Source organism: Tiliqua scincoides, chromosome 3 (assembly GCF_035046505.1).
Source record: "Tiliqua scincoides isolate rTilSci1 chromosome 3, rTilSci1.hap2, whole genome shotgun sequence".
Classification (NCBI taxonomy): Eukaryota; Metazoa; Chordata; class Lepidosauria; order Squamata; family Scincidae; genus Tiliqua; species Tiliqua scincoides.
This window is the reverse complement of record NC_089823.1, coordinates 180,771,232-180,796,024: the sequence shown is the minus strand read 5'-3', so window position 1 is coordinate 180,796,024 and position 24,793 is coordinate 180,771,232. Positions and strand designations below refer to the sequence as shown.

General features: G+C 41.3%; 1 protein-coding gene across 4 annotated transcripts in view; it reads right to left on the bottom strand.

The window, feature by feature from the left end:
- The window catches only part of CCDC186 (coiled-coil domain containing 186), a 44,242-nt gene that overhangs the window by 17,474 nt on the left and 1,975 nt on the right, over positions 1–24,793 (bottom strand). For 2 of the 4 annotated variants that reach the window (XR_010794096.1, XM_066620495.1), the window contains exons 1-7: positions 15,520–15,595; positions 13,507–14,195; positions 7,700–7,826; positions 6,311–6,439; positions 4,387–4,599; positions 2,690–2,809; positions 643–747 (exon numbers count right to left, since the gene is read on the bottom strand). Coding sequence is in view for 3 of the 4 variants with exons in the window: in XM_066620495.1 (XP_066476592.1) it covers positions 643–747; positions 2,690–2,809; positions 4,387–4,599; positions 6,311–6,439; positions 7,700–7,826; positions 13,507–14,195; positions 15,520–15,564 (1,428 nt within the window). In the remaining variant the exon portion in view is untranslated. Of the gene's footprint in view, positions 1–642; positions 748–2,689; positions 2,810–4,386; positions 4,600–6,310; positions 6,440–7,699; positions 7,827–13,506; positions 14,196–15,519; positions 15,596–24,793 lie in introns of those variants that run through there. The other 2 variants (XM_066620497.1, XM_066620498.1) reach the window with 2 other exon arrangements.

The following is a 24,793-nucleotide window of genomic DNA, read 5'->3' as shown; positions in this document are numbered from 1 at the left end:
TCTTACATAAGTAACACTGTACAGAATGTTTATCTTCATGTAGTAATTCATACATTCAAAAGCCACATCCTACACACCTATTTAGTGTACAAGCTACCCTGTTGTCAACTATCCCAGAGCATATATATAGCCCAAGCATTCTCAGCATTCTCTCTAGTAAGTTAAGCTTGGCATCAAACAACTGTTTTAACACCTGGAAGATAACCTGCAAAAAATAAAATGTTGTATTTGCATATATGCAGATATTTAATCATTGACCAGCATATCTGGTCTCCTTATCACCACTTACTAATGGAGATGCTACACAGAATTTAATGGATACAGCGCATTAGCCTTGCAATTGCCTAACTTCCGGAGAACAGAAGCTCAGTACAACGATGCACAAACAACTATCACCATATCATGTACGGTGATGGGTGCAGAACATATGGATAGAAACAGCAATTTTCTGGCCCAGCTCAGAAATAATGTTTGTTTGAAAAGAATGATTCAAATCAGTTACCTTTTATTCCTCCCCCCAAGTAATACCATTTTCACAAATGCATCATTTCAGATACACAACAGAGGGAGCTAGCAAGAAAAGCAAAACACGATATACAAGTTCTAAGAGTTCAATTTTGCCTCATAAGACATTATGCCTACTTGATATGTTTTTATCATTTCTTGGCAGTTCTTTCGTATCTGTTCAGTTTCCTCTTTCGCTTGAGTCAGCTTGGTTGTTGCCTCTTTCAGCCGATCTTTGGTTTCCTAGGGGAAGAAAAAATCTCATAATAGTAGCTAACCATTACTTGCGTAATGCCAACAGTAAGTTATACAATGTACTGAATTCCTGCCTGATACTAACATTAGAAAATGAAAAGGCTTCATTCTTTAAAAACTAGAAATCAAAAGACTTGTGTATAGGATTGCAAACTATTTCTGAGTAAAACCCGATGAACTCAGAGGACTCCACTTCCAAATATTTCACAGTGAGACCTGTGTTGTTCAACATTTCAGAGGAAAGTACAGAACGGAGGAAACTTGGTTCAGAGGCAGTATGCATAAAAGAGATCCAAGTGTCTTAAGAGACCGTAAGTTGAACATGGTAGCAGTGTGATGTGGCTGCAAAAAAGTGAATGCATTGCTTGGCTGCATTAGCAGAGACATAGGGACCAGATCACAAGAAGGGGTATTTCCACTCTATACTGCATTAGACTTCACTTGGAAAATGGCATCCAGTTTTGGTCACCATATTTTAAGAAAGACATCGATACTTCAAGAGGAGTGAGTTCAGAGAAGGACAACGAAGGTGGTAAGGGGTCTGGAAACCAAGTCCTATGAGGAATGGTTAGAACAGTTTGGTGTGTTTTGCTTGCAGGAGAGAAGACTAAGAGGAGCTACAATAGCCATCTTCAAGTATCTGAAGGGCTGTTATGAAGAAGGGGAAGGCTTGCCTTCAGTAGTTCTTGAGAGCAGGACTAGACCAATGGGAGTGAAACTACAGGGAAGTAGATTTGGGTTAGACATGAAGAAGAATGTCCTAACTGTAAGGGCAGTCTGGCACTGGAACAGCCTGCCTCATGCAGCTATGGACTATCCTTCACTGGAGAGATTTTCAAGCAGATGCTGAATGACCATCTGTCAGGGATGTGTAGTCACCTGCACTGAGCACAGGGTTGGACTAGATTACGTCTGAGGTCCAACTCTAGAATTCTCTGATATGGCTGTACAACCCCCACTGCCTTCTTTAAGAGAACGAGATCACACATAAACATGCCAGGCCCCTTTCCAGTCATAAGATACAGTAGGTTGTGCATTACCATTATTAACTAGAAGACAGTTACCAAGAAGGTGGTTACCAGGTAAACAGTAACTTATTATCCAAATGTACTCTGTGTGTCTGTTTGGTATTAAATTCTTGGCAATCAGATCATTATCGTTTTGATGTAACCAAGATTGCAAGTATAAACATACTGGATTTACTGGGGCTTACTTCTGAGTAAACATGCTTAGAACGGCACTAAAATACAAGAACTGCCTACTTTTCCATTCCACAGTGAGGCATTAATGCCACCCCAAAATCTGCATAATCTTTTACCAGTAAAACCTCTGATCCAGTAGGAAAAAAGCCTCTCTGCTGCAAAAAGTGCTGTAGTGCTAAATGTCACTGGTTTTCATTTTATGCCACCTTCAATCCCACATACCCATCTTCTTTTGCACTGACACTGACACACACACACACACACACACACACACAGGGGTGCCATTCAAAACATGCAAAGAAACAGTTTATTGGGAGCAATATTGCCATCTCCGTTGTGTTCCCATTGTGTTAACCACCTTGTGTTACCTTTCACAAATTACTCCAAAACCTTTAAATGCAATGCAAGGACAACCAATTGAATCTTGGACCATATTGCCAGTACTTGGACAGTATAGTGGCTAAAAGACTGAGCTGTAAATCAGAACTTCCCCAGTTCAAGTTTGCCCTCTGTCATGAATTCCCTATATAGCCTTGGGCAAGTCACTCCCTCCCCAACTTGGATATCCACTTGTAATATGAGGATAATCATGCTTACCTTACAGACCTGTTGCAGAGATTACTTCAAGAGGATATAAATTAAGCACTTGCACACTCAGAAAGCATTATACAAGTACTACTATTACTAAAACACTGGCACTATATCAAAACGCAACATCACATACCAACCTTGTGTAAATCCATTTCAGCCTTCAGCTTGTTCTGGGCCCATTTTACTTTGATTACATGAGAATTGATTTCTTCCTTTAATTTTTCTATTTCTCTTGACATTCTGGTGGCTTCACCTTCCTTAAAAAGGATAATTGTATTTTATTAGATTTGGTTAAACATTTTAATTTTGTATAACTGGAAGATGTGACAGTCCTTTCTGCTTAAGGAATTAACACAACAGGAACATAAAATATTTTGGTGGATTCTGTATTCTGATATCTGTACTACTCTGCAATACCTAGGATGAACAAGTCATCTTTGAAAAGCCTTTGACCTTCACTTGCAATCTGATGCAATCGCCGTTCATGTAGAAGAGCATGGGAAGAGGATCCAGTTGTCGTACAAATGAGTATTCTAGTCAACATCAGTTTTATAATTATGTTCAAAAAAAGAAAGATCAGTTTTAATTCCATGTGTGAAAATATCCATAAATACGACAAAGTGTAACCCAATGTCAAGTAAAATACAAATACCACCACATGGGGGCAGCAAGATCTTCACTGTATAGAGAAAGATTAAATTTTTCACTAAGCTGATTGTTTGCAGTCTGTCTTCTGACCTAGGTTTCCTTTGTGAATGCTATAGGCCAATATAATTCTTTTGTACAACTACATAGAAGAGAGAGAGAGAGAGAGAGAGAGAGAGAGAGAGAGAGAGACTGTAAGTAAATTCAACAGTCAGTAAATAGGAGAATTTTTTTCTTAATCTCCAATTGGTATTTGCAGTTTATCCAAGCACTCCTAATGCCAATAATATTCAGGACTAGAGATCCAAGAAATGTCTTTAACAACTGGCACAAACAAAATAAATTTATCTTTATCTTTATCAATGTATATTTATCTAGGTGAAATACCTCTTGGCTTGAAGGCCACACTGGGGGTATGCATCCAATGAAGTGGACTTTAGTTCATTAAAGCTTATGCTAAATCAATTTGATGGTTTTAAAGGAATTCACTGGTCTCTGTTGTTTTCTGCTGTACTGATGAACATAGCTACCCCTCGGGAAATTGGGGATATGGAAATTTCATGACAAGCCGTAATTAGTTAATTTGGAACTTTGATTCTAGCTTTCATTCCAATCTTCTTCTTCTTCTTCTGCTTCTCAAATACACATGACAGTATCTGCAGCATTCATTTGTGAAGCAAAATAAAACATGCAATTCTGTCTCTTGGAATGGTTGGTCAGTATGTTCCTTTATATACCACCGGAAATAACTGCTGATTATGTCATCGCCAGTTACTTCCAAATTGGGAGGCCAGACACAATGCAACAAACACTGGTAAGAGGCTCAGGGTGGACAGGAGGGCATTTTCAAGTAAGCAAAAAGTGCATGCTAGAGCTCTGCCCACCAAGCCAAGCCTCTTACTGCTGCTTGTCATGTTGCATTTGTGGTCTGGCTGCCAGGCATTTGGGGTCTGGGGGTCCCACAAGTACCACTGGACACTATCTCAAGTACCACCAGTAGTACAAATACCACTGGTTGAGAAATACTGCACTAGAATGCTCAGGTTCATGCCTGCAGTTTGTCCCATTATATTCCACTTTCCATTCGGATAAAAAAAGAACGCAAACAAATTACATAAGCATTTCTGGAATTGAAATTAAATGGCAGGAATATAAAGCTGGCAAAAGAGACACAACATGAGCAGCATACCTTGGTTTCAAAGAGCTGGTGCAACCTTGCTTTTTCCTGAGAAAGCTGCTTAATTTTGTTAATGTGCTTTTCAATTTCTTTATTCGTATCTCTCAATTTCCTTTCAAGAACTTCCTTTTCCTTTCTAAGATCTAGAGACTCTTTTTCTCCTCGAACATACTTCATTACCATGGCTTCCTTTTCTTGGCGGGCTTCTTCACATTTCTTGTTTGCCTGAGAATATCAAATATTACAAGTTTACTTTGGGTAATGACAGTAAGTGAATGTCTTTTTGTCTCCTAGTGATAATAAGAGTATTTTATTTATAGTACAATCCTATCTTGCACTGTAACAGGCAGGCCAGGACACCTGCGCTGTAGCCAGGTCCCAAAGTGGCTCAGCTGGAGGCAAGGGGAAACTCTTCCCCTTGCCCCCAGGTAAGCCACTGCAGCCCCAATGGGTTCCTCAGACTTGTGCTACCTCAGGAGGTGGCATAAGTCTGAGGAGAGTGGAGCGGCTTACAGCTACTCAACACTCCTCGGGGAACGGGGTTGGGATCCGGCATAACAGCTGAGTCCCAGCCCTGCCTCCTGATCCCCACCAGCCCACCCCTGGGATTGCCCTCTGCCTGCCCTCCCCCCACCCTGGAACGCCTCTCTCCTGCCTCCTCTCCACCTGCACCAGAGCCCAAGACAGTTTACAGTCCAAAAATGAAGGAAAAACGGGGAACAAAAATATGCAAACAAGAGATTGTGAAATATTTTCTTATTTATTGTATTATTCATTTCTATCATTTGTATTCTGCCTTTCACTAAATAGTCCTAAGGTGACTCACAAAAAATATTTTCACAAGACTCACAAGACAATATTTTAGCAGCAGATGCAAAACAGCTGAGCTTCACAGCACAAAGCCTGGTGAAGTATCTGCATACCGAGCATCTTTTTAAAAGCAAAGTGGGGTGGGCTCCCATACTTCCCAAGGCAAGGATTGTCATATCCAGTGGACTATTTCTTCCACGGAAAGATAAGATACCATTTCAGACCGATGTTATGGGTTATTTTTGTTCCCTTAACAAAGGAACATTATATATTATGTTACAACATACAGCAAGCTATATTTCCTGTTCATTCCTCCCTTCATCCCACCCACACTACATAGATCATGTATAGACAGTTCATTGTCATTATCCAAACAGTGAGAGAAATTATTGGTACACAGTAGCTAAAAAAAGCTGCAATTCTGACAACTTATGTAGTTCCATTGCAAGAGTATGTTCCCCCAACTTCTACACAATAGCCATTTGAAGTAATAGTAAGTTCAAGAATGTGACTGTACTGCACATTATGGAGTAATGTCATGACTGTGCCTCAGAACATCTCCTAAATGTGACCAGAAGATCCTTGAGGTCCTCCAGACATGGGTGGGCACCCACAAATCCATGGGTGCCAAAAATGCAGATAAAGAGGGCCAACTGTATATCATAAATCATTAAAATTATGATCCAGTGATTGTATGAGATTATGATCCAATAGAGAAGGGAAGGGCCCCAAAGAAATTTTGTACCACCTGAAAAAATTCCTCTCAGAGGCCCTGCACAGCAGCTTTATCCTCACCTCTCTAAAACATTCCACTGTTCTGTAGCAGCGCAGATAGTGAGGAGCTTTTGCCCCTGAGCAAGCAAACTTAGTTTTATTCAATGTCCATGTACATGCATTTATCAACATAAGCTATATTAAAAAATAATTTTATGGGAGAGTATTTGAATTCACATTTACCATCTTGCATACTTCCAAAAATGAATCTATATGAAAAGATATTCAGCTTTCAATTAAATAACTGTTTTATGGTCACAGGGTATATGCTGCTTCTAGTGTCCTAAAGAAAGCATGCTGCTTGGCGACAACATCTGAAAATCAGCAACTTTAAAATCCCCACTAGAGTCACCTGGTCTGTACGAAAGGCCATCTCTTTGTGCAGCTGTTGGATTGCATTTTTGGCAGCAGCATCTTGGGACACAAGTTTATCTTTAGCAGCTTTCACTTCTTTTTGGAGGTCTTCTATTCTGGCTTCTAACTGCAAAGATAAATAGCAAGTGATAAACACCAAGTAATAATAGAGCAAAGTCAGCATGCATTTTGGCATGATTCAAAGAAGAACACATGTATTTGCAGCTAGCACTTAGGTCTTTAAGACTGCAACAAAAGCAGATCTTGAAAGTTGCCATTTAAAGCAGCTATATGCAAGAATAAAGAAAAATCACATTTCTGCCATAGCATCTAGCCATGTCATTTCATTTTTAGTGGAATTAGATTCAGATCCAGCTAAGTTGTTCTGATTTGATTTACACTGCAATGCAATATTCTGTTGAAAACAGAATAAAAATATTTAATCAAAGGTCAGACTTGAATATTCAGCCAACTCTCAATGCAAACACTCATTCTTGAGGCACGTTTCAGTTATAGTCCCCCTACTCCCCGTAACACTGAAACATATTTGAACTAAAGTTCATAGAAGATATCAACTGGTTCAAAGTAATTGAGGCTGCAATCCTAACCTCACTTTCCTGGGAGTAAGACCCATTGATCACAATAGGACTTACTTCTGAGTAGACCTAGTTAGGATTGTGCCCTAAGGGAGCAATCCAAAGGTGCATTTGGGTTGGTGCGCCTTGTGCTGGCCCAGCATTGTCTCAAAAGTGCCGTAAAGCACTTTTACTCCAACGCAACTGCGCTTCGGCAGGCGCAAGGGACTTGCGTCATCCTCCCTGCACCAACGTGAGCCCCATCCAGGGTGAGTTTGTGCTGGTTGAGCTCAGCCTGAGCTTGGATCTGGGTGTGGGGAGAAAGATGTTCTGGGGTGGGTGGCAAGTGGGCAGCAGGCATTCCCGGGGGTGGGTGCGTGGGGAGTAGGAGGTGAGGCCAGGATCTGGCAGTAGGCTGCTTGGATTTGTGCCACTGATTGAGGTGGCACAGATCCAAGTAGCCCCACTGGTACTGCAGTGGCTCTTTCCAGGATAAGGGGAAAAGTTTTCCCTTGCCTTGGGGCAAGACTCTGGCTGCCTGAAACTTGTGCTGGATACAGTAGGCCCACTAGCCTGCCTGCTCCAGCACAAGTTCGGATGGCACTGCATAGCAATTAACTGAGAATGGCCAACATAATATTAAAGCTCTGCCAAAACAAGAATTTCTGGCTATACAAAACCTGTCTTGATTTTCAACTATCACAAAAATGTGGCATGAAAGAAGATGCACTGAACCAAAAACTGCCTTAGCAGTAGAAACAGAATCACATGCTTCATTATCAAGAGATGTTCATAGGCATATTATTCTGTACCTGTTTAATAATGCTGAGATGCTGTTTTTCAGTTTCTGTTCTTCTTTTCAGTTCATCCTTTAAGTTGTCCTTTTCAGAACAAATGTCCAGAATTAGTTCCTGGTGCTTTTTGCTTTCTTTTATCAATCTGTTATTAAAATAATTAACACAATAACTGATGACGTAAAGCCCAATGTGAAAAATGAAAATGTTACTAATCCAACTACCTTGCTAATCTCGGAATTCCAACAGACAAGGTTTTCCTTAACGTCCACAGTGGTCTCCCTAGATACACTTGTAATTAGACAGGTGCTAGCCATGACCAGAACACAACAGGCCCCTTATAATCAGCTTCTCCACCACCCATGCTGCTTTTCAAGTTCAACTATATTGGTTTCCAAAAACCAAGTTGAATAAAGCATACTTTAGGTGAAAAGCTACGTAGAACTTCTTGCTGTGCAAATGCAATTCTCTACACAGTGGCATGTGTTATTGTGGCAACAAACTTATCTACTATGCTGCCTACTGGTTACAATCTCATGTTTAAAAAATTCCACATATATCAGAAGTATTAAGATGCACTGACATAGGACACCGCTAGCAATCCTGGCAGCAACTTGCTCTTAGTCTGATCCCACTATGTTTCTACTCAAATCAATTTCCACCTCAATTAACAGCTTTCTATGGCTCACCTTCTGCCAAACTAGCAATGCTGATGAACAGCCCAATCCTAAAGCTAGGGGTCTCCTTGGGGAAGGGGACTTTCATCCCTTCTCCCAAGGAAAGCCCCAAGCCCCATATTGGGGCTTCTCAAGTCTGTGCCAGTTATTTTGCCAGCACAGACCTGAGAGACTTCATGTCAGGCCTTTCAGCCCAACATATAGTTCAGGATCTAGTGGAGCAGAGCTCCGCCAGTTTCACTCCCTCCCACCCTGGTTCCTGTCCTGCCCCGGAATGCCTCCATGCCACACTCAAGGCCCTCACCACTGCCTGGAGCTCTTACCTAGCTCCGGGCGGCATCTGGCCAATACTGGGCTCAGTGCTGACTGGCGCTGGACCAGCACCGGCTCCTCACAGGGTGTCACATTTGCAACACCCAGCACTGGTGCTGAAGCTTAGCGCCAGCCCTGTTTAGGACTGGGCCCCAATTCTGTTGCACTTATACAATGCTCAGGACCAGTATGTAAAACCAACACACAGTATCATAAGCTGTGTCATGGACTTGATACAGAACCTCTAATCAGAATGGGTAACTCCAAGTTCAGAGACAGTGTATCACTGATTAACAGTTGCATGAGAATAACAGCAGGAGAGGACATGCTTTCATCTATATTTCCACCTGTAGGGATGCCTGCAGGTATGCAAGGATTCTCACAAGGCAAGTTACTGTCTACCAGACCCACTCCACCCAACATGCAATTAATAGCAAAGATGTGCATATTTCTTCCCTTCCACCAGGCATGCTGTTTTGCTCTACATGCTCACATGGGGGTACGCAGACCATCTGGACCACCGTTAATTATTTGGGTAGTTCAGATAGTCCGTTTATACCCATGTGAGCCCTGCTAGATTAAACCACAAGCCTATGTAATCCAGTATCCTTTTTCTAACAGTGGGCAGCCAGATATCTCTGGGAAACTTATAAGCGGGACATGAAAGCTGCAGCCTTGTAACCAACATTCAGTGACACGCTGCCTATGAACAAGAAGTTCAATTTATTTTGGTATTACAGGAAATAGCCAGACTTCTCTCCATGTACTTGTCCAAGCTTTTCTTAAAGACATCAGAGCACTACATCCTGTCCCAATGCCTGTGTACTGGTGGGGATCAGAGTGCACAAACGGATGCAAGTACTGCATCCAAAGACCTTAAGCCAGGGCCATAGGAAGCTCCTGTCAAATATGTGCATTGCACTTGTTTAACCACATGTGCACACACACACACAGACTTCTATGGTCTGAAAGTCTGAATGAAAGTGCCCCATGCCCGGAGTAGCATTTCAAGGCAAATTACACATTTAAAGTATACAAAGCACTTCACTGTTTTCTAGGTAAAGAGCTGCCCAGGAACAGAATAAGCATGTGTTTAGTTTACTGGCTCTGGGCCTTAGAACACTGCAGCCAAGTCAAAACCCCAGATGATTTATAGCTCAGGCACTTTTAATACTGCTCTGATCCAACTCAGCTCAGGGTGTCCTTCAGAAAACTTTCTAATAGCCAACTGCAGTTTCCCAGCAAGACCATTAATAGCATCGGCTAACTTTTGGTAGCCTTGTGGACAAAAGGTAACACCATTCAAGAGATGCTCAAAAGGTCCAAGAACACAAGGGGGGGGGGGAGAACTGCTGGGGAGCCAGTAGTTCAGTGTGCAAACAAATACTGAACTGACCCAACAAATCAGTACTGGCACAGGCAAAACAAATCCGTTTACAATAGTTCTGAATTACAGCCAACTCCAAACTATTAGGCAGTTTACAAACAGCTAAATTGTAGCCAAAAACCTATAGGTGATTAAATGTACACGAATTAGCTTTTCAAAGCCTCCAGTCAGAATGCTTTCTGACAAGGGTTACACACCAAGCTGATGCAGGTATAATGGTAAGAGTTCTTTAACCATAAGTAAAAGATGGGATGCAAGCCATGGCATTGCTCTGTAAGGATTGCTCCTGCAGGGGCACACCAACATTAACATGATTCTTCTTTCAAAAGATGGGTTAGAAGCAGCCAGGGGTTAACATGAAGGCAACACACTATAACAAACTACAGGTAAAGAGAGTGGAATCCTCTATAAGAGCAGGCAATTTTAGGACCTGTTCAGAATTCCTTAATCATAATTAACTATTGCTGACTACTACTGTTATGCTGTTCAGGCCACTAAATTCAAAACAATAGCATTGCTAACCCTTGCTTCCCAGATAAAGGCTATCCTCTCTTTGAAACTGAATTTTACCTCAGTGGGATCGCTTAACTCAACTGACACTGTAAACCAAGGCAAACTGGCTACTCAAACATTTTCTGTCAGATGTGGAACTTCGAGTCACAGGATTTGGCTGTTTTCAGTTAGTTACAGCAGAGAACACTTCCTGTAATTGTGGAACTCTGCAGTGCCTTATGTTTTAAGTCATCTCTCATGAACTTGAATATTGATGTCTGGAACTTCTTCACACCTCAACTTGTCTGTGCAAATCTGTTGTGGCTGGCAAGCCTAGCTGTAATCACAAGTACGCTCAGGGAAGACTTTGGCTGATAAGTGAGCTGGAGAAAAGCTCATCCCAGAGCACAATACTTATCTGAGAAGCAACATGAAGGAAAGAAGAGACTAGACCATATCAAAGGGCATGGTTGCAATTTCTGCACTCAAATCTTTGACAGAGGGGCTTGGGATTACTTCCCCACTGATCCCCACTGGGACTTGGAGTTACTTTCCCACTGTGTGGGAAAAAATTTCCAGATTTTTCGTTCACTGACTTCCATGCTTGTAAATGAGGGAATGTGTGCAAGGGTGGTATATTTTTAATACCAGAAAGCAAAAAAAGGGAAATCAGGTCCATCAGTCAGGGGGTGGGAGTAGAAGAGAGAGAAAGTACAGCCATTCCCACATTACTAACATATATGAGTGCATGCACAAACACACATCTACATGTGTATCAGTGTGACATGGAAATTTGTCTGGTTCCTGGCTGAGCTGGAAGACAGTTGGCAGCTGCCTGATGGCCCAATTCTGAGTTTCCTGGTGCCTGCTGGAGCAGCAGTGCCAAAATGGTTACTGCTGTAACCACCGGGTACTGGGAAACATCCAGAGTTCTCTTTGGGGGAAAGGGACTTTTGTCCCCTTCTGCCAGAGAAAGCCCCATGCCCCGCAATTGGGTTTTTCAAGTTTGTGCTGGTTATTTGGTGGAGCATACTTGAGAAACTATCAGGCCTTCCGGCCTGACACAGAGTTCAAAAAATGGTGGAGTTGAGTTCCGCCAATTCTGCCCCCCCCCACTCTGGTTCCTCCCCTCACCCAGCCCTCCCCCTAGCCCCCAGAGGTGGCACCACTGCCTGGTGGTTGCACTTACCACCAGCAGCGGAACATCTTCTTACTGCTGGGGTTGGGTCTGGTGCCTGACTGATGCAGGTGCAGTGCTGGCACTCCTTACTTGCCAGGTGCCGTAAACATGCTTTATGGCACTCAGTGCCAGCACTAGGTTCAGTGCCCGTACTGCTGAACTTAGGATTGGGCCCTGAATCGTCTGCAGAAGTTTGTGATGTGGACCAAAAAGCCAGAGGAATAAAAGTCAAGTGAAGGATCACCTTTAAGACTTTTTTTAGATGTTAGTTACTTTTTCTGATATGCTTTTGATGACTGTGCATTATTAGATGCACCTGCAGACATTGCATTCAGTTCCTTGTACTTCAAATGGATCCGATTAGCTGTTTTGCTCCTTGGTTCATTAAGTGTGTGCTGTAAGCCTAACAGGATTCCAGAAGGAAGCATGCCCCCCTAGAGCTTCTCAGAGGCTCCTGCTGTGCACCACAGGTTTCCAGGACACATTCCTCTGCCAAAAGTAACAGGAGCCTGCTCCGATGGGTCACGTCAAACACAATATGGAGCTTTATCAACGACATTAACCAATATGTTACATCACTAGCCACCATTTCTTCAATGTTGGGTGTACACACACACAAATATGAACTTCAGTGGAGTTTGTGTGTAAGTAAGTGTGTGCCCATGAGTACCTGTCAACAGACAAGGTACAATAGCCCATGCACTGTACTAGATCTATTGACTGCTATACCAAGAGGCAATGGTTGTGGCTAAAGAAGTTTCCTGCAGGTCAAAGTTATGGCTAAAGACAAACTGGCAGGAGTAACTGAGAAACTAACAGCAGTAACTGCAATCTATCACAAATGTAAATATAGGGACAGGTGTCTGATTACAAGATAAAAGATAACTTAACTTGGACTAAATGCCACAAGAGTGTAGTGTACATACAATGGCCTGGTTCAGATGTAAAGCCAAATCATGCCTTAGCACTATGCGACTCCAAGGGAGTTGTAAGCTTACATGTGAAAGGGAAAATGAGAGATTTTGAACAATTCCATAGTACACATGAATTCAGGGAACTATGGCTTGCTTAAGCCATTTCTGTCCAACGCAGCATATACACAACAAGGCGGTGGCGTAGCTGGAGGGGGCGGAGCATTCAGCCTGGCAGGGAGGTGGGTGAGTGGCCCCTCCCTTCGGAGCCATTCAGCTCCGTTTTGCCCTCCCCGCTGGGAATGGCTCCGAAGGGAGGGGCCGCTCACCCACCTCCCTGCCAGGTTGCGTGCTCCGCCCCCTCCAGCTACACCATCGCAACAAGGATCAAAGGTGTACACCTGTGGGCTGGGTAGAAATGGGTTAGCAGTAGTTTTGTTTTTCTCCTCCTTAAAGCAATACTGTACTTTTTTTTGAACAGCGAGTTTTGATGTCAAATCATAAACTGCTTTTGAAACTACTCTGTTTTCTATGCAGCATGAAGGACTGCTAACTGACACTGAAAGCCCCTCCACCCCGAACATAACTAGTTGCACCCATTTTGATGATTGACTGCATGGCCTATCACAAACTTTTAAAACTGTCTATGCATTTGCAACAAGACTTTGAAAAGGCATGCAACATTTAAAATAACTTTTCAACTTCTTAAGGACTAGAATGCCTTTTGTAAGCAACAGGATTTGTCCAAGACAAGAGTTTAGCCACAATACTTCAATGATATACAGCAAAAAGCCTAACTCCACACAACATGCAACAGAGAATATTCATGCTTAAAAATGTATGCACAGCTATCCACCAGTACTCACTTCTTTATTGTGTACTCTTGCTGGACATATTTATCTTGCATGCATTTGTCAAACACAGCCAATGCAGTCTCACTCTTGCATACCCCATTTGGAAGTTTATGGTCTTTCAGTAAGTCGGTAGATAACAATTCAGACTCTATCTCTTCTAAGAAAGCCTCATGAGAGGAAGCATTCTGTATTGTTGAGATAAGGTTCTTGGTGCAATCTGTGTCATAAGGACTCTCTGAACAGACCCCAACAGACCTTTTCATATGATCATACTCGTTTAGATTGTGCAATAGGTCTGTCAAGGCCTGATTTGTGTCATCAGCTTTTAAAACGTGCTGTCCAGAGTCTCCACCAGGTAAGCAATCTGCTTTTTTGGATCCTCCTCTTTGTATTTCAGAGGATTCGGGACAACAATCTCCATGAAAATCCGGTGTGCTCTGTGCTTCCATTACATCCCCATTTTCACTTGAATCAGTAGCTGTTGAACTGGGATCCAATATCAACTGTTCATTTTCTATGTTCAAAGTGCTTTTCTCATCTCCAGTGTATGCTGTAGGTAGGCCCTCCTGAATTCCCAATGCTGTGCCAGTGTCTTCGGCAGTGGATAAGCTGGAGGATCCATCATCAGTCTTTGACAAGCGGACAGGCTCCAGGGTAGTTTGCTCTTCTGTTAAGTGGTTATCCATAGTTTCACTAGAATTCTAGGGGGAAAAAATTATTTTTATTCAGCTTATTATTATTATTATTATTATTATTATTATTATTATTATTATTATTCATTTATTTTAACTAGTTCATATCATCCCAAACAGATCTTGTAACACAATTTATCCATTTCAGTTATTGGTGAACTGTGATAAACAGGTTAACTTCAGTATTGATTCAGGAAATCTTTACTAAGTACACTTGAGGATTTCACTCTTAAGGAGGAAGTTTAATGAACTACACAAGTACACAGTGGTGCTTCCAGTGATTCCCACAGCCAAGAACTAGGCTGCATGTCTTACACCACCAGGGCTCTTTAACAGACCTATTAATATTCATGCTGAGAAATGTAAAGTTTAAATGGATTTTGGTCCCAGAATTTGTCCTGGGAAATCAGTTGGGATCCAACTGGAACAGAGAGGAAAACAAAGGCTGCAAGCTTTAACAGATTACTGAAAAAAAGATTTTGCTGCTCCTTCTCCAAATAATTTCTGGTGCTAATGTTAAAAAAAAATACAATTTGCGCTGTATCCTCCCATTAGGCACTAAGCATGATAACAAAAAATATGGAAACTTCCCTACAATTTCCATCCAAAACTAATAGGCAGTTTGCCTTTTGAAGTACAAATTCTTCGGCTTTTCTTCTATTGGTAAAAACCTTGGGCAATGAAAACTGACTGTGTTCAGCTGAATTTAACTTTTCAGTGCACAAATGGACACTGAACTTGCTTATTTAATAGTCAATGGGATGAGTTGAAGGCATCGCCCCTTAAATATGGAACACTTTCTCAGAACACTTCTATGATATGATCTCGCTCTCTTCTTTCCAATGACAACTAAAAATGTAGCTCTGTTTAAAATAATGAGGTTTTGTTTTTGTTGTGGATGGAGACAAAATATGTGCAGGGTAACTGAATTTGCTCACTTCCATCCCTTGTTATCCTGGCCTCCTCTTTGATTAACATATTGGAGTGCAAGATCATAGGGACTTGATCAGAAGCATACTAAACGGGCACTCCACTGATACAGCCTGCTTCCATGTATGAAGTTCCTCACTTGAACTAGGATATCCTGCCTCCCTGCTTTGGGATCAGATGTTTGAGTCAGGGGGTTGCAGTAGATGTTCCTACACTTGGGTCAGTGGACCTTCCAGAAACAGCTGGCATTTGAACTGAGAAGTGTCCAGTTTTAGAAGAATGATAGCTGATTCTGCAACCTAGCAATTAGTGTAAGGATTAGAAGGGTGTGCATGCACATGGCTGGGGAGGGTGGGGGGTATTGTCTGTCTAGGGTTCAAAAGAGTAAGAATATACTCCTTACCTTCAAATGGACTGCGCAAGTCCCCTCAAATGGGTTGGCAAGCATATTTGCGCCTCCTTCTGAGTTGCTTGGGCTGGTGCCTGGAGGCTGCATCCAGCCTCTGCTCTGCCTACAAAAGGTAAGACTGTGTCGGCCAAGGGCAGCTGACACAGAGAGAAGGGGTGTTGTGGGAGGAGGGCAAAGGTACACACGCCACTGCTCTGGAGCTCCCCAAGACTCCGCACATCAGCTGGTGGGGCTCCCCGAGACAGCCTCAGTGTAAAAGGCTACGGACACCAAAGAGAGAACCACTGATCTGAGAGCAAATTTGTTCATTCCCATCAAAAAGAAAATGTTATGTAATCTAATTTTTATTGGACAAGTCTCCTTATTCATGTCTACATATTAATATGAGTTGCTAACAGCAAAAGAATGCAAAAATATTTTCATTTTCTCATTTAGTTGTTTCACGATGTAACAAAGTTCCCTGTAACCCAAATATGAAACCTTTTTTAGCACCAAACATCAAAGAGCACCAAGAAAGAACAAAGAGCTCTTCATTTCCCCTGTTTTTTGGATGTCTAGAGAGCAAAGAAAACAGGATGCTCCACAGCCAATGCTACAGTTTCATATGAGCAGAGATGAGAGTTTTTCAGTTCTTGGCTAGCAACAAATATTGCTTTGTCTTGATTCGCCTTCTATAAATAAAAGGTGTCTCCCCCCCCCATCTAAAACACAGGATCTGTACTAGCATTACTTAAACAGTCTTAAAAAGCATCACAGACCAATTCAAGAAATCAAATTGCAACTACATTAAGAGCATTTGCATAATTGCGACCTTTGTGTGGACTGCTTCTGTTCTTAGCAGGTAAGTAAAAGATATATATTATTAGTAAAGCAAAGTTTGTGTAGAGTAACTTCTGTAGATTACCGTAATTACAAGTTGACAGATTGGGGGATGTTAAAAGACCTGCTTGCAAATTTGTTTAAGACTGTCCTTTTAAATACAAACATTCCCTTCCAAATTAGATAGCAATAGAAACCTTTTGGGGGGGGGGGGAATTGTTTTAAAAAATTGTTAAGCACCCTCTCTTCTCAAAATGATTATATTTCATATCTTCCATTTAAGTACTGTACAGTGAATGAAATGGCATTGCACATTATGGCAACATCTCCATGGCTCTGACCATTCACTCAATATCTGGTAGGTGATGAATAGAAAAAGCCTCAACACAAGCATGAATGAGATCTAAAGAATAGGAAAATACAGTATAAAGGTTTTATGGAATAGAACTGACAAAATTAGACTTACTTATATGGAAAAACATGGAGGACTGGTACTGAAGCATCACCAAATCATTTTGCTCAAGAGGTCAATTTCATCAGATATTAAATAAGATTAGATTCAGGTATAGAACAGCAATGAGATTTTAAAAGATATAATGGCTTCTTCCTAATCCAAGAAACCTTAATAAATACTGAGATGTTCATGCATTACAGTACAGTATATTCTTGCAGGAGGATGCAGATTACTTAACTTAAGTAATTGGAATTTTAAAAATTGGGTTCTAATCCAACATTATTAACAGGCATGCCAGTATCTGAACTCTTTAGATAAAGTTGCTTATTTTAATCAAAAACTACAAATCTCAATTCAAAGAAAGAAAAGAAAGAAAGAAAGGTATGCATATACATTTAAAAAGGTAAACCTAACATGCAACTTGATAAAGACACAGCAGTGGGGAAGTTAGGAAGGAGGGGGAGGGAAGAAAAGATTCATTTTGGAACCAAAGTTTGCAAAGGAGCTGGTGATTATTTTCCAAAGGAAAACAGTCAGCTATCACTCTAAGAAATAGGCACCAAAAACACATTATCTATAACTGATACAATTAACACCAGTTTAACTTACACACAGGTAGGGATAGAATGTCACAAATGCGCATCTAGATTTGAAACAGAAAAAAATAACCATCTTTCAAACAAAGCTGAATGTTAAGCAGCACAAGTATTTAAGAGACAATCGATTGACAATTGCCTTCTTCCACTGGTTAAAGGCTTTTCCAGATTTTTTTTAAAAAAACACAATTCTGCAAATCTTGCAAAGCTGTAGTGTAAAATTTGTGAGTCTTTCCTAAAGCATGTTTGATACAAAGAGATTACATTTTTCCAGCATTTTAATTACACAGATTATACTCCGACATCATGGTCAAACCATGGTTGGGCTGTTGGAACTATGCTCCAAGATCATACACTCACTTAGATTGTCCAATATCACAGTAAAGCCATTCTTTGGCCATCAGAAACATGCTATAGTTACCACTAGCCATAGTTAGCCTCCAGACAAAAACTGAGGGTCAAAATAAGGTTTTGATGCAACATCTTAACTGATGAAATATACTGACTGAGAAATGAGTCATTTACCCTGTTCCATTAGGTTCACAGGACATCAACTGCAATACTACATGCTGAATATTGTAGGTACCCATTTGTTCAGCACATAAGTCCCATAGATTAAGCAGGCAGTTGTCCCTTTTCTATTGTAGGGTAATCTTCACAGGCTCATATATTATGAGTACGTACTGTGTCATGTTGTTATTAATCCATTGTTTTGTTAGACAACAACAACAACACTGGTATTTATACACCGCCTTTCTGGTCATCAGATTATGTTGTTGGCAACCTTCAGTCTCGAGAGACTATGGTATCGTGCTCTGAAAGGTAGTTTTGGAACATCGTCTAGTGTGGCTGAAAAGGCCAATTCGGGAGTGACAATCCCTTCCACAACGGGAGCAAGTGCAGTCTGACCCTGGTCTGTCTCCCTGGCTATGGGCCTTCCTTCTTTGCCTCTTTGCCTCAGACTGTTGGCCAAGTGTCTCTTCAAACTGGGAAAGGCCATGCTGCACAGCCTGCCTCCAAGCGGGTCACTCAGAGGCCAGGGTTTCCCACTTGTTGAGGTCCACTCCTAAGGCCTTCAGATCCCTCTTGCAGATGTCCTTGTATCGCAGCTGTGGTCTACCTGTAGGGCGCTTTCCTTGCACGAGTTCTCCATAGAGAAGATCCTTTGGGATCCGCCCATCATCCATTCTCAAAACATGACCAAGCCAACGCAGGCGTCTCTGTTTCAGCAGTGCATACATGCTAGGGATTCCAGCTCGTTCCAGGACTGTGTTGTTTGGAACTTTGTCCTGCCAGGTGATGCCGAGAATGCGTCGGAGGCAGCGCATGTGGAAAGTGTTCAGTTTCCTCTCCTGTTGTGAGCGAAGAGTCCATGACTCGCTGCAGTACAGAAGTGTACTCAGGACGCAAACTCTGTAGACCTGGATCTTGGTATATTCCGTCAGCTTCTTGTTGGACCAGACTCTCTTTGTGAGTCTGGAAAACGTGGTAGCTGCTTTACCGATGCATTTGTTTAGTTCGGTATCAAGAGAAAGAGTGTCGGAGATCGTTGAGCCAAGGTACACAAAGTCATGGACAACCTCCTGTTCACGCGCAGAGATTGTAATGCAGGGAGGCGAGCCCACATCCTGAACCATGACCTGTGTTTTCTTAAGGCTGACCGTCAGTCCAAAATCTTGGCAGGCCTTGCTAAAACGATCCATGAGCTGCTGGAGATCTTTGGCAGAGTGGTTACTCTGACTTTATTCAAGGCGGTTCACAACAGGCTATCTCTAAACCCCCGAGGGGATTTTTAGAATCACAGAAAGGTTCTATCTTTCAAGAACCGCACAACATTTCAGATGGATCTTTCATGGTCTGGTATCACTTCTGGCCCCCAGTTGCCTCCCACGCTGGCTGACAAGCAGCTCCTTACAACCAACTCAACTCAGCTTGTCAGCTGCTTCAAGGTCTCACCATTCACACAGCTGTGACCTTCAGATGTTATCTTCAGGCTAAGGAGGCTCTAACCTCTAGACCAGGGGTCTCCAAACCCCGGCACGGGGGCCAGATGCGGCCTGCAACAAGCCTCTATCCGGCCCATAGCCAGCCTCTTGTCCACTGAAAGCCTCTGGCCCATTCAACAGTACATGACCAGAGCTGTGCTCTGGTTGTGTCTGGAGGGTGTTCTGAGGGCCAGAGGTTGAATGAATGAGCCCATTCATTCATTGATTCACTCATCTAAATTCCATCTCTATTTATATAAATTTAATATTTAAATAAATATCGGCCCTCAACACCATGCCAGATATTTGATGCAGCCCTCTGGCCAAAAAGTTTGGAGATCCCTGCTCTAGACCAAACCTCCTGTCCAACCATTAAGTCTAATCATCTTCCCACACACAACAAAAACTGTGCTATCAGACAAGATGGGAGACTCAAAATTGCCCTAATTTTAGTTAACAGGTCTTTTCTTTAAATGATAATTTCCTAAAAAGACAAGACACTTACAAGCAACTTCATTTACATTTTAGGATGAAAAGCTTGAAACTGTATCAAAAGGGAGAATGATGAGTCATGCTAAATGAAATAGCAACAATGCATCTTCAGCTCAGCTGTGCATTTCCTTGGTTCCAACATGCTACCCACCATTTCAATACTTAACATTAATTCTCTTTTCTCTACCAGAGTCTCATAACAATCGTCTCAGCATGATTAAATCTGCACTTCGATCAGGATTCAGTTACAGATTATCTCCAAGGTAAAGTGCAATACACTGTACTGTTTTACCACTTGGAACAAATTGTGTCCCATCTAGCAAAAGATAATGGTTAACCTAAACAGATGAACATGAGGAATAAGTCAACTGAGTGTTATACCCATATAAGAAGGGACTGTAACAAATGGACTCTTCTATAACTGGAGGGGGAAAACTGAGTTTATTAATGACCATATACAATACAAATGCAAATTCCCAGGCGTCTATAACCAGAAAGCTACAAAGTTAAAACTCAGACTGCTTAACAAACTAAGACTGCAATCCAATACACACTTTCCTGGGAGTAAGTCCTGTTGTTTCTAATGACACTTACTTCTGAGTAAACATGCCTAGTATTTTTTTCCCAATAACCTTTATTGGCTTACATACAATACATATGGCGACAGCCAGTTACAAGAGAGACCACAGATGAACACAAAGTAATGTGAAATGTGAAAACAAAAATTAGTACAATAAAATAAGAAACGGAACATTATCAGCAGGAGGTTTAGCAAATAAACTAGGTGTACTTAGAGCACACTGAGACTAAGAATTTAGAGACCATCTCCATTATATTGATTGTACAATCATTGAGAAGGAATTTCAGATTCTCTAGATCAGAAAACCCCTCTCTATTAAGTATCGAGCATTCCAAGTAAATGGAACGGGAACTAGCATGACGGGGACAGTAAAACAGAATATGCTGGGTGGTTTCAATTTGACCTTGATTGCAGGAGCAGTTATGTTCTGCAAAGGGGACCTTGCTATACCTCCCCTCAGTGACCATGGACGGCAGCAGGTTAAATCTTGCTAAAGAAATAGCAAGTCATTCAATTGGATTGGTCATAAGGGAGAGATATGGCACTATGAAACTGTGCTGTAATGGGATGGAAAAGTTAAGGGACAGCAACTTCTCAAAGCCAGTATTGTATAGTAAAAGAGGATAGGGCTGGAACACTGCACATCTTTATGAGGGATTATAGTACAGAAAACTGTTAGCCAATCATTTCTTCACTACATTATAGGCATCTCTTGCAAAAATAAATAAAAATAAATGATCCACCAGATAACCATAGTCTGTCCCCATTAAGGAGCAGGGTTTTTACTACAGATATAACTTCTCAACAAGCCTGGGCCCATGTATCTCTTTTTTGAAACATATAAAAATGCAATCTTTTTTGCATTGTTATGCCTAATTTAGACTACTCTATCAGGGAAGAAAACTGACCAGTTCCTCCCCATCTCAGGAGGAAATTAGGAGGCAGTAATCCTGTGTGGGCAAGTTTACATGGACAGTCCTGGCTCCTCAAACCTCATCCTCTTCAAGAGACATCTGTGGCAAGCCATTGTGGGCAAAATGATAGCCAGGCTGCAACAGTGCAACGTCAGTACAGATTGATTTGGACATATTCTCCCTTACTATAGTCTAAGAAGAATCTAATATATTAAGAAGTGAAAATTAGATTTGGAAGATACACACACTGTCAACCTCCATGTCAAATTCTCCCATCAGATCCTTGAAGTTGACAGGTGGCAGTCCCCATCTCAATTTAAAGGGGAGGCAAGGAAAGAAATTAAGTTCAGGACATACAAGTCCAATTTCACCATACTCCCATCATGAAATGTTCATGAATACCAACCCCCACTTGTACTCTTCCTATAATGCCATGGTACAACAAGCATATATAAGGCAGAATTCTCAAAGAAGGAGGAATTGTCAACATATCTAGGTTTAATTTCCACTAGGGCTCAGGTGTGGAATCTCCTTTCAGAACTTGGACTCCTGGAATATGAGAAATGATAAAGAAACATACCTCTTTCCCTCACCAAGTAGCCACAACATGTCCTCACACACTCAGGATTAGCAGCATGGCTTTGAGGGTAGGTGACACAATTTCCTTGCAGACTTTGGCCCTTGCTTCTCTTTTCTATATACATTGCAGTGTTTTATGTCCATTTCAGGCCACATTACTGTTCTCCATTTTGCATACAGTAGATTCCAGCAATTATAATGTTAGGTGATATTCACCGCCACAGAATAGGTAAGCTATTCTACTGGCTTAGTTTGTGGACACATTAATCAGCAGCTATTAGGTCAACTAATATTCTATCTGAGACAAAAACAAAAAAGCTACTTTCACCTTCTTAGCCATTCCCACAAAGTACACTATGGCAGTGGTTTCCAAACTTTTTAGTTTGGAATCTACCTGAAAAAAGGGGTTGCACAATGTAGTTCACATTTTTGGGGTGCAAAAATCTTATGCATAAACAACATTGATGCACCGTTTATGCTTATTTATGCAATAAGCAGTGTTTTAGACCAGCGCTTCATTGACTGCACTAACTCCAACTGTTTTCCAAGCACAGATAAAGGATCCTACATACTCAAGAGCGAGTCTTCACTTCCAGGAACTAGGAACACCTTAAATTTACTACTTCAATAGCAGGCTAGAAACATGAGAAAAAACAGAGAGATGCTTCTGTGACTCTCTCTCAACTATGGATTTTTCTTCTGGAGTCTTGCTGATGTCTTAGTCTGAGCACCTACCAGACACTGTATAAAAAGCATTTTTGTTAATTGATTTTGGTTGCTCAGTATACAGGATTTTGTGATTAACATCTCATTACCTAACCTGAACCGTTAGAATAGTGTAAGCTTATAAATCAAACATATAAAGGTGAAATTTCTACTGGTAGTACCACTGTTTATAGAATTGTGTAACATCAAGGATGTTTTATTCCCTACACAGGATCACAAAAAATTTTCTGCACAAAAAGCATGGCCAGGAAGGGTAAAAGTCTGGCAGAAAACTCAAGAGCACAAACTGATTATCACAAACTACTTGGTTTCCATACAGCTCAAAGCAGAAGTAACATTTATTGCTCATGTTAGATTATGGCACAGTATGAGAGCAGCACGAAATCAAAGCTAAGAAGAAATAAGCAATAAGTACAAAATGAGAGTTTATTGACAAAATAAATTGCTCTATTCTGTTCCTTTTAAAGACCAATATGATTGCTGAAGACTAAGCATTTTTAATGTCTCAAACATTGCACTCTGAAATACTTGAGTCAAAAATTAAAGTGCACATATATCTTGTGTAGACCTCATCCTGTATATACTGTATAGGTCCAGTTGAAACAGCCTGAAATAACTACAGCTGTCAGAAACAAATTTCAAAGAGCTCAAGGACTTATGCTAAATCCATTTGAGAAAAGGAAGCTGCTGACCCTGTGTCATCACCACTGGCCATTCATTTCTAGCTAGGTGCCAGAACTGGTAGCAAGAACATCAATGCCATACTACTATTTTTTGCAGTTCCAGTGTTCTACACAAATACATATACAGTACTGCATATAGATAATCACATCCCAATAGCAACATGTGCAAAGAGGAAGCTTTATTCTATTATGTTGCAGGTGGTTTGCCACCTTATTCTTATAGAAGTACATTGATACAAGGAAAACAGTTTGAAATACCAACAGTGTCATAGGTCATGGCAATGCCCTCATGTAGTAGGTACTGCAACACACCCATAATCTAAATGGTTAAGGTGGATCCAAGCATTTTTATTGCGCCAACTTGTAAAGGTGTGCCAATTAGACTTTGCAATTTCAACTTAGTATTACTGGTTTAATAGTGCTTAAATTTCTGGGCATACATTAAATAATAATTTTAAGCCACCTTGGTGATTCATGTAAATGGAGGAAAGATGGGGTAGAAATATATTAAATTATTTTTGCACATATATTGTAAGTTGCCAGAATCTCTTGTGGGGTGGGGTAGAAAGGGAGCTAACAATATGAATCATTTTTTTAAAAATCCTGCCCAAACACATTTGCAGGATAGCAACTCATACCATCTGGCCTCATCACTAGAGACAGCAAGCCTTTCAAATAATAGTTGCTTTGTTCACATGTCCTACAATAATTATCAAGCAAACAGATCAAAAACTAAATGCAAAGCAATTTGACAGTAAATGGTGAAAATCACATTACCTGAAGTACAAAGCTACCATACATCAATGATAAGTACCTCAAAAACACCAGTGTAGTTTACAAAAAGGAAACACACACACATACACAAACAGAAAACAAAAGAGTAAGGTACCAAGACTCCAGCACTATGAAAATCCTTATCTACCCTATTTTGAAAAGGCTACTCAGGGCTGTAGAATTAAACATATAGGATTTCAGCAGAGTAATTCAAACACTCTAGAAAGACCCTTGTAGCAGTATGAAAGGAGGCTGGAGAAACTATCTGAAATGGCTTTGGGAACAAATTGCTTTCTGGGACCTGGGCCATAATGGAAGTGACTTTGTTCATAAGATCTTATACAGGCAAAAGGGCCTCCTGATTTTCAAATATGGAAGCCACAGAGACCACTGTTAGACACACTAAATGCAGGGTAATCATAGAGGCCTCGATCCTACACCCACTTACTTGAGAGTAGGTCCCACTGAATGTTGGCATCCTTTAGTCTCAGAAGACTATGGTATCACGCTCGGAATAGTGGTTCTGGAACAAAGTGCCCTCTCCAGTGCGAGAAGCCTGGGTAAAATAGGTACGGAGGATAGGCCATTACCCATGCAGCAAATCCCCTCTCTCCACATCGCTGAAATGGTCCAATGGAAAGGCAGAGGCCAATATGTGTTCAGCCA